Below are 10,092 nucleotides of genomic sequence, written 5' to 3' on the forward strand. Positions count from 1 at the left end.
CCAGCCCCACCAAGTACTTCCAGATCCCTGAGGGAACCATGGCGGCGGCAGCTGCTTTCTTCTGCTCCTTCTCTTCTTCTTTTTTTGGATTTTTGAGACAAGGTTTCTCTGTGTAGCTCTGGCTGTCTTGGAACTCACTCTGTAGACCAGGCTGGGATTAAAAGGCCACTATTGTTCCTTCAGCTCCCGTTCGGTCTTTACGTGAGCTCAGACTCACGTCTTCTAATCCAATCCTTGAACTTTCTAACGCACACGGCAGTGGTGTTCACATCCTCTGGGACTGAAGTGACAGGGTTCCTGTTTTCATAGCTGTGTAGTTTCTCTTATATCCTTGTATCTTGTCCCCCAGATATTGTGTCCTGAAAAACTTCCATTACATCCAGCAGCAGTCAATGTCTGTGCTTTATAGTAAAACGCTTCTGTTCACACTGAATCTAAAGGCAAACCACAGGCATATGCAAAGTGATTAAAGGATTGGTTAATATCCTAAAAGTAAAAATGGGCATTATTAGCCCATCACATCTAGCACAGTAAATGAGCAATCCTTAGTATCAAATACGGAAAGGAAGGAAAAACAGTAATCCAAATGCAAACCTCTCTCAATATCCTTAGCTATAAACACACTTCACTCTCTATTAAGCTACACACTAAGGAGAGGGCTTGGCCAATCAAAAGCTTCTCTGGCACAGACAGGAGGATCTTGCTGTTGACCCTTGTTTCTCTGTCTGTCCTCCCCCCAAAGGCTGGGGCTCCCAAGAGGGATCAGAACACCCAGATACCCTGCCACTGCCTTCACAGCGTCCAAAGAAATTAAAATGTAAGTCATTTCTTTGCATTCATTAATAGTAAAATTCAGGAGAATTTAGAAAAGGACCACTTTGCCTCATAGTGTGAAGAAAAAAGCAATGCATCATCCGTGGTAGGCATGTGCTCCATCACTGAGCCACCCAGCTCAGAAGATGCCTTGGATAGGAATGACCCAGGCACCTCGGATACAACCTCAAATCTGTGGGATTAGCGCTGTGTACCGACATGGGCTGCCATCCAGCTTCCCCATCCGCCAATCTCATTGCTTCAAATGCTCCTCGTCACTGGAAGGACAGGCTTTGGGTTTTGGTGACAGGGCACATCATTTGGCCTGATGACCTCAGAGGTCATTCATCCCGGCGATTGCCGCGTAAGGATAGGTGGTATCCTCCTGAATACACGATTGGTCTACGCTGCTCTAAACTGACTTGTCTCTTCCCATGCGTTATCTCTTATCTATTTGAATTATTTTTTGTAGTTTATAATCACTATAACCTAATCATTTTTTGCTCAAATTGTTCAAGTGTTAGGCAGACTTTCAGAATTCTTATGATAGCGATACTTTAAAATTTTTCAACAAATTTAGCATTATAGAAAAACAAAAAAATAGGGCTGGAGAGATGGCTCAGAGGTTAAGAGCATTGCCTGCTCTTCCAAAGGTCCTGAGTTCAATTCCCAGCAACCACATGGTGGCTCACAACCATCTGTAATGAGGTCTGGTGCCCTCTTCTGGCCTGCAGGCATACACACAGACAGAACATTGTATACATAATAATTAAATAAATCTTTAAAAAAAAGAAAAAATAAAGTGTCCCTATGTAGTGTTTGGTTTTTCAGAACGTTGCCACACTTGGCAACCATAATCCCTGCAAACCACACCTGGTTCTGTATTTTGTGTGTTCTGAATTTTTTTGTTGTTTCTTGTTTTGTTTTGGTTTTTCAAAACAGGGTTTCTCTGTAGCTTTAAGAGCCTGTCCTGGAACTCGCTCTGTCGTCCAGGCTGGCATTGAATTCACAGAGATCCTCCTGCTTCTGCCTCCCACGTTCTGGGATTAAAGGCGTGAGCCACCACTACCCAGCTCTGAACTGAAATAATTTAAATGGCAGACAGGGACCTCACTGTATAGTCAGGCTGGCCTTGAACTCTTGATTTTCCAGCCTCAACGTCCTGAGAACTAGGATTATAGGTGAAGGCCTATAATATCAATCATTAGTAATTTTACATCATGTTTATTATTATAGTTGTTGTTGAATCATATTTTTTTTTCTCCCTGCTTCCTTCTTCCCGGTCCTCATCCCTCCTCCTCTGTGGTGCTGGGTATAGAACCTAGGGCCTTACATGCTAGACAACCTGCTCGCTGCATCCTCAGCGCCTGGACCATGATCTGTTTCCTCTCTCTGTACACTAGCATTCTGCTGTATTGTGGCTCATGGTTTAGGAGCTTTAGTCTGTGGTCAGTTGGTCACTGCTTCTGCACGTGTGGCAACATAGTATATATCATGGCCGGGACTTGGTGAAGGAGGCCTGTTTACCTCACAGAAGCCAAGAACCAAAAAGGGAGCAAAGGTTGCCATCCCAGTGGCCCCAGGTTATGTAGCTATAGGTTGTGTGTGTGGTGCTGGCCTGACGTGCTAGGAGCTGTACCTGTTCCTCAGCCTGCTCCAGTGCAGATGGTGGAGGACAAACAGTGCCTGTGGACTTGTGGCAGACAGTCATGACTCACCAAACACAAAAAGTGAATACACATGGGGGCTGGAGAGATGGCTCAGAGGTTAAGAGCATTGCCTGCTCTTCCAATTCCCAGCAACCACATGGTGGCTCACAACCATCTGCAATGAGGTCTGGTGCCCTCTTCTGGCCTGCAGGCATATACACAGACAGAATATTGTATACATAATAAATAAATAAATATTTTTTTTAAAAAAGTGAAGACACTACCATGGACTTGTGGCAGACAGTCATGGCTCACCAAACACAAAAAGTGGAGACACTACCAGGCATAGTAGCACAGGCTTTTATCCAGCCCTCGGGGTGTGGAGGCCCGTGGATCTTTATGATTTCAAGACCAGCCTAGGCCATATAGTGAGTCTCAGTCTCAAACAAAAACAAGCAGAGGTCGTGAGAAAGACACTGTTTATCTGTATGTCGGAGGCTGCTTTGCTTTGTCAGGGAAGGAAGAGTAGGGAAAAGGCGGTGTCAACTCTGGATAAAAAGTAATATTGGAAAATCTCTAACTTAGAAATTAACACAGCCGGGCGGTGGTGACGCATGCTTATAATCCCAGCTCTTGGGAGGCAGAGACAGGTAGATCTTTGTGAGCTTGAGGCCAGCCTGGTCTACAGAGCAAGTTCCAGGACAGACTCCAAAGCTACAGAGAAATCCTGTCTCAAAAAACCAAAAAAATAAAAAAATTAACTCATGCTAAGCAGTGATGGCACACACCTTTAAACCCAGCACTTACTTGGGAGGCAGAGGCAGGCGGATCTAGCCTGGTCTTCAGAGCAAGTTTTAGGACCGCCAGGGCTACCCAGAGAAACCCTGTCTCAAACAAAAAGGGAGAAAAAAATTAACTCATTAAGTGTGCCACTTCATTAATCATTAAATGCAAGCTGAAACTGAAATCCAGGACCCAGAGACAGCTGAGAAGTAGGGTGGACTCAGTCTAACACGTAATTGAAACAATGTAAACCTGACATGTGAACCAGCCATGACACATACTTCTAATCCTCAATGTTAATCAAACATTGTAACAGGATGAGCCAGGCCAGCCTGGGCTGCCATAGCAAGACTATTACAGAAACAAAAATAGCAACAAGACAGCCCCAACAAAACACATAAAATAAGAATGCAATACTGTGGCTACAATGAGAAGAAAATGCCCATATTCACAAGGATGGGCCAGAATGAAAGAGAAGGGAGACTCAATTGGGAAACTTCCTCCCTAAGACCAGGCAGTAGGCAAGCCTACAGGGCATTTTCTTAAATAGTAATTGATGGGGGATGGCCCAGCCCCTTGTGGGTAGTTCCATCTCTGGACTGATAAGAAAGCAGATGGAGCAGGCCATGGAAACAAGCCAGTAAACAGCCTCTGCATCAGATCTGCCTCCAGGTTCCAGCCCTGTTTGAGCCTCTGTCCTAACTTCCTCCCCAAGCTGCTTTTGGTCATGGTGTTTGAATACAGTACCCCAAAGACAAGGGACTAGTCGCCTTTGGAAATGACCTACCACAGGGCGGTGGTGGTGCACACCTTTAATCCCAGCACTCGGGAGACAGAGGCAGATGGATCTTTGTGAGTTCAAGGCCAGCCAGGTCTATAGAGTTAGTTCCAGGACAGCCAAGTCTACACAGAGAAACCCTGTCTCAAAAAAACAAAACCAAGCTGTCTTAGGGTTTCCATTGCTGTGAAGAGACACCATGACCATGACAACTCATAAAAAAAAAATTAATGGGGGGAGCTTACTTACAGTTTCAGAGTTCAGTCCATCATCACGGCAGGGAGTGTTGTGGCATGCAGGCTGACGTGCTGGAGGAGTAGCTCAGAGTCCTACATCTTGCAGTCAATCGACACACTAGGTGGTCTCTTGAGCATAAGAAACCTCAAAGCCCAGCCACAGTGACATACTTCCTCCAACAAGGCCATACCAAGGCCATACGCACTTCAACCAAGCCATCCTCCTAATAGTGGCTACTTCCAATGAGATTATGGGGGCCAGTTACATTCAAACTACCACACGCAAAAACATACAAGAAAACCACTTGGATCTGAGACACAATGTTCTTATCAAAATGTGTTAACTTTTTGGAGGGTGGGGGTTAAGACAGGGTTTCTCTGTGGTTTGGAGCCTGTACTGGAACTCACACTGTAGATCAGGTTGGCCTCAAACTCAGATCTACCTGCTTCTGCCTCCTGAGTGCTAGGATTAAAAGCATCTGCTACCACCACCCAGCCATTTTTTTTTTAACCTTTTTAAAGTTACCTTTAGAGAGGGAAAAACGTGTGTTTATCTCCTTCTACTATGTGCGCCCTGGGGATAAAACTTGGCATGTATGTAGCTGCTGAGCCATCTCCCCAGCCCTTGCTAGCATATGTTTTGACAAGCACTGGGCATGATGGAACATACCTGTAATCTAGAGGATCACAAATCTGCAGCCAGCCTGAGCTACACAGCAAGAGCCTGCCTCAAAAGAGAAATAAAAATTAGAGAACTTTTTCCCTTTATGTCTAACATTTTTCAAGTATGACATTATTTATTTATTTAGGTTTTTTTTGAGACAAGGCTTATCTGTATAGCCCTGGCTGTCCTGGAACTGGCTGTGTAGATCAAGCTGGCCTTGAACTCAGATCTACCTGCCTCTGCCTCCTGGGATTAAAGACCTGCGCCATCACTGCAAGGCTAACTATTTTATGTGCATTGGTGTTTTGCCTGCACGTATGTCTGTGTGAGGAAGTCAGATTACCTGGAACTGGAGTTACAGACAGCTGTGAGCTCCCATGTGGGTCCTTGGAACTGAACCTGGTTCCTCTGGAAGAGCATCCAGTGCTTTTAACCACTGAGCCATCTCTCCAGCCCCAATAAAGAGGCTTTTAGCAGAGTTCAAGTTTTCTCAGGAGGAAGTTACTGTAACTTGCAACCTTACCTGAGAGCCTTCTATAAATCACCTGAGATTGTTTCTCACATGATCCTTGTCACCATCCCTGAGACACTGAATTCAGGCTCGCAAAGCACACATTTCCTGCATTTTCAATTTGTCTTTAAGGGAACACAGTGAATCGATGTCAGCCAACTTTATTATTAAGGAGCATCTGCGTCAAAAATCACTAACGTAGTACAAAAATATTATTGCCAAAAGCTGAATCTCTTCAATGTCTTTCTTTTTCACTAGCCCCCAACAATGGTAACCAAGACATGTCAGCCTGGTTCAATCTATTTGCAGACTTGGATCCGCTCTCCAACCCAGACGCCATCGGACACTCAGACGATGAACTTCTCAACGCCTGACTGGGGCCCCAGGTTCAGGGGTCTCAAGGCAGCAACTGTGCAGCACTGGCCTTTGTGGAGAGGAGTCTCACTGCCACCACACACAGACACGTGTTCAGGGCAGGACAGAGGGTCTGGTGTCTGAGAAGCCTGTGTATTTATTGTGCTGGACGTGAAAGCTGTTGATTGTATGTGGAAATTTTTAGAAACTCCCGAGTTTGCAATACTGAGAAACCAAACTTAGGTCTGAATCTCAGGAGCACGGCGTGTTTCTTTGGGAAGTGTTTTACATTCAAGTCAGTTTGCTGTGAGTGGGTTAGGAATGGGATATAAAGCGGTGATCATTTGGGGTTAGTTTTTTGATACTGGCGGTGTTTTCTGTTCGGGGGAACAGCAACAGAATAGAAAGCTTTTTCCCTGATTACAACATAGAACAAGAGAATTCAGTCCGCTTTACTGAAATTAGAGAAACTTGTGCTTGCTTTTCTGCATTTGGAAGATAAATGCGATGTTCCGTTCGCTCACACACGATCATGGAGACACCTCGTTCCGTCATTAATAGCAGGATGGAAATGGAGTGAAGACAGACCCCGCCAGTTTCAGACTGCTGCAGTGATGTGAAACCTCCAGGAACTTCCACATCACCAACAGGGGCAGTTCCTAACACCACATCTTGAACTCACAGAGATCCACCTGCATCTGCCTCCTGAGCGCTGGGATTAAAGGTGTGAACCACCACACCCAGCCATATTCTCTATTTTATAGATCTAGAAATACACAGTATTAGGACAAAGTCAGTTTAAACGTGCTCTCTTTCTGAGCTGCTTTTAATATAGATTACAGATGGCATAAAGCAATGTGCTCTCTAAAGTGTTCAATCCAAGTTCACACTATTTTCCTATTTAAAAATCTGAGATTTACTTCTGGACCTCCCTCTGTCAAAGAGCACGAGATGTTGCTGCAGACGCCCTAAGGACTAGCTGGCTCATGGGTGAAGTGATGGTTGTTCAGTCACCCAGCATTTGGATGTGGAGATGGCAAATCCTGGGGACTCACTGGCCAGCCAGTCCAGTGAGCTCTAGGCTCAGTGAAAGATACCATCTTAAAAATTAAGGTAAAGGTGTTGGAGAGACGGTCCAATGTTAGGTTCTTTTTCATTTTGGCTCATAACATCCACGTCAGATGACTCACGACAGCCTCTAATTATAGCTTCAAGGAGATCTGACACCCTCTTCCATAACCCATGAACATCTGCACACATACACAATTTGAAATAAAGATGGAGAACCATACAGGTAGACACATCATGCTGACCTTTGGTCTCAATCTTCTGCCATATGTCTGTCTCTCATACACAAATCCTTAAAATAAAAATAAAAGAATAACCGGGTGTGGAGGCAGAGGTGGGAGGGGGATCTCTGAGTTCGAGGCCAACCCCATCTACAAAGTTAAGTTCTAGGACAGCCAGGGCTACACAGATAAACTCTGTCTCAAAAAAAGGGGGGAGGTGACAATTTACACAGAAGAGCTCAATCCAAGGTACAAGAAAAGAATGATCTGTTTTCCATAATGAATTCAATCAAATATCAAAATCTGAAATAGAACTAGAAATAATAACCCATGAAATGCCATGGCATTTAGCCTGATCTGTTGAAGACAAGAACAGAAAGAAATTCCCAAACACAAGCTGGGCAGTGGTGGCTCCGCCTTTAATCCCTACACTTGGAAGGCAGAGGCGGGTGGATCTCTGTGAGTTCAAGACCAACCTGCTCTACATAGTGAGAGAGTGAGGTCCAGGACAGCCAGGGATACACAGACAAACCCTGTATCAAACAACACCAACAAAACCTCCCAAAACATGAATATCAAAACAAGAGAACAAGGAATTTATATATATCTTTTTTCAATAAAAAAAAGGATAAAGAAACTAGGAGGAAAATTAAACTAAAAACATTAGTCCAATCGTACTAGAAATAATGCATTAAGACATATCACAGACAGTTTAAATGTGCCATGACCAGGCTGAGGAGAAAATGGTGGTTAAAGTGGATTATACCTCTCCGTGGCCTCTGCACCATTCCAAAGGCTACAGAGTGCAGTGAAAATTCCATGCACCATGGATGGGGCCTCTGAGCCATCAGTCAGCACATACTCCGCCACTCACTCACTGGCCAAAAGAGTAAACACAAAGTCAAAACGGGGCTGGAGAGATGGCTCAGAGGTTCGATTCCCAGCAACCACACAGTGGCTCACAACCATCTATAGTGAGATCTGGTGCCCTCTTCTGGCCTGCAGGCAGAATGTATACAAAATAAATCTTTTTTTTTTTTTTTAAATTCAAAGTAAAAGACCTGCTTGATGCCATTAGTCAGGCTTTTGAAGTGTTTATTATAATTGGATTTCTTTACAGCCCTGGCTGTCCTTGAACTCCTGGGTGCTGGGGGATATTGTTGAGTACTTGTCTAGAGTGCTCAGGGGCTGCACCCCCTCCACAGCACGGTGCCAGCAAGCAGCAGTATCTCAACAAGATTACACACGATGGGAGCTAATTTCAGATTCTCTAAAAGGAAAGTTCCCCAGATTAGAGAAAAACATTTTTCACTTCTGCAGATGTAGCAAAATCAGAAACCAGAGCGCATGTGTTACCAACTTCTTAGGTCACGACCTGGTATCTCCGCGGAGTCCTTCCTTCGGTGCGCTGAGTTGGCGGAGCCCACAAGGACAAGGCTGTGACTGGCAACCGCAGCCAGATGCCTTAGTGTTGCCGGTACAGGTGAGTGCCACACAGCTGCACGTTCTAGAGAAAATTCTGGAGACTGACACTTCCCAGACGTGACCTGGGTTGGCTACTTAATTCCAATTTTGTTATCTGCGCATCAGTCCCTTGCTTCTTGGGGAGACCACAAAGAGCGAAGTAACAGTGTCTGACAACAGGTCTGGGCTGCGTCTTTTGACTATACCGTGGGCACTACAGTGAATTTGAGACCATTTCCATCACCGACCCCTCATCCTTCTTCTTTATGATTACGCTTACCTGACAAAAAAGGGAAGATGTTCTCTTCCAGTTCTCTGTCTCTTAATAACCTACTCAAGGGACAGCAGCTCCTTAAGTTCAGAACGGTGACTCCAGACTCCAAGTTCCATGGCCACTAAGCAGCAGAGGCAGCGCTAACCCCCCAGACCACCTGAGGCCTCTCCAGCAAGGCTGCCCCAGGCAGGTGGAGACAAACACTCGTTTTTACTCATAAGAACATTCATGACAAATCTTTGTTTTTCAAGATGGTTTCTCTGTAGTTTTGGAGCCTGACCTGGAATTTACTCTGAAGACTAGGCTAACCTCGGAACTCACAGAAATCCACTCTGCCTCCTGAGTGCTGGGATTTAAGGCGTGTGCCACCGCCACCTGGCTACGACGAACCTTTTTACTATGTGTTTTCTTTTTTCTTTAAGATTTATTATGTACAGTGTTTTGTCTATGTGTATGCCTGCAGGCCTGACAAGGATGCCAGATCTCATCAAAGAGACTGTGAGCCACCATGTGGTGCTAGGAACTGAACTCAGGACCTCAGAAGAACAGCCAGTGCTCTCAACCACTGAGCCATTTCTCCAATCCTATGTGTTTCAAAAGGACTAAAATCAAACCAACTGTGGTTTGAATAAAAATGCTTAATCACAAGGCAGTAGCAGTAGCACAGTCTGGGAAGGATTGGGAGGTGTGACCTTGTCAGAGATGTGTCACTGTGGTGGGCTTAGCATCTGCCTGCGGCCAGATCAGGACGTGAAGCGCTCAGCTACTATGCGCCAGTGCCAGATCCGTCTGTTCCTCTCCAATATTCTAAGCCCCTCATTAAATGCTTTCAGTTATCATTAGCAACCCCCAAAACACACACAGAAGTTGTATCTAATGCAGTAATTTTTGCTTTGTTTTTCTCGTACTCTTCAGTAAGAAACAGTTCTGCATTGTACAGTTTTATGAGGTATAACAATCTTATGAGGTGGTACACAGCTCCCCTAGCACCCACAGCCAGAGCTCAACTGTCTACACTGGAGAAAACTTTTCTATTCTGCTAGGCTGAATTATTTGATTCAAGTCTAGACCACTGTTTAAAAACACTGAACCAATGAGATACAAAGACTATCCATTGGCCCAATGGCATTACACCACATTAGAAAATTAAACAGTATTTTAACATGGGCGTAGCAGCACACATCTGTAATCCCAAACATACAGGAAGCGAAGGCAGGAGGATCAGGAGTTTGAGGTCAGCCTAATCTGCATAATGAGTCTGAGGCTAGCTTGGGCAA

At 44.9% G+C, this 10,092-nt stretch overlaps 1 protein-coding gene across 5 annotated transcripts in view; it reads left to right on the plus strand.

Annotated features, from left to right (window-relative positions):
- Ica1l (islet cell autoantigen 1 like) overlaps positions 1 to 6,215 on the plus strand; it is a 49,417-nt gene extending 43,202 nt beyond the window's left edge. For 2 of the 5 annotated variants that reach the window (XM_005366325.3, XM_026788879.1), the window contains exon 11: positions 5,693 to 6,213. In XM_005366325.3, coding sequence (XP_005366382.1) covers positions 5,693 to 5,808 — 116 coding nt within the window. In that variant the 3' untranslated portion in view covers positions 5,809 to 6,213. Of the gene's footprint in view, positions 1 to 742; positions 818 to 5,692 lie in introns of all 5 variants that reach the window. The other 3 variants (XM_026788880.1, XM_026788878.1, XM_026788877.1) reach the window with 3 other exon arrangements.
- Positions 6,216 to 10,092: the final 3,877 nt, after the last annotated feature.

The sequence above is a fragment of the Microtus ochrogaster genome, unplaced genomic scaffold (genome assembly GCF_000317375.1).
Source record: "Microtus ochrogaster isolate Prairie Vole_2 unplaced genomic scaffold, MicOch1.0 UNK8, whole genome shotgun sequence".
Taxonomy (NCBI): Eukaryota; Metazoa; Chordata; class Mammalia; order Rodentia; family Cricetidae; genus Microtus; species Microtus ochrogaster.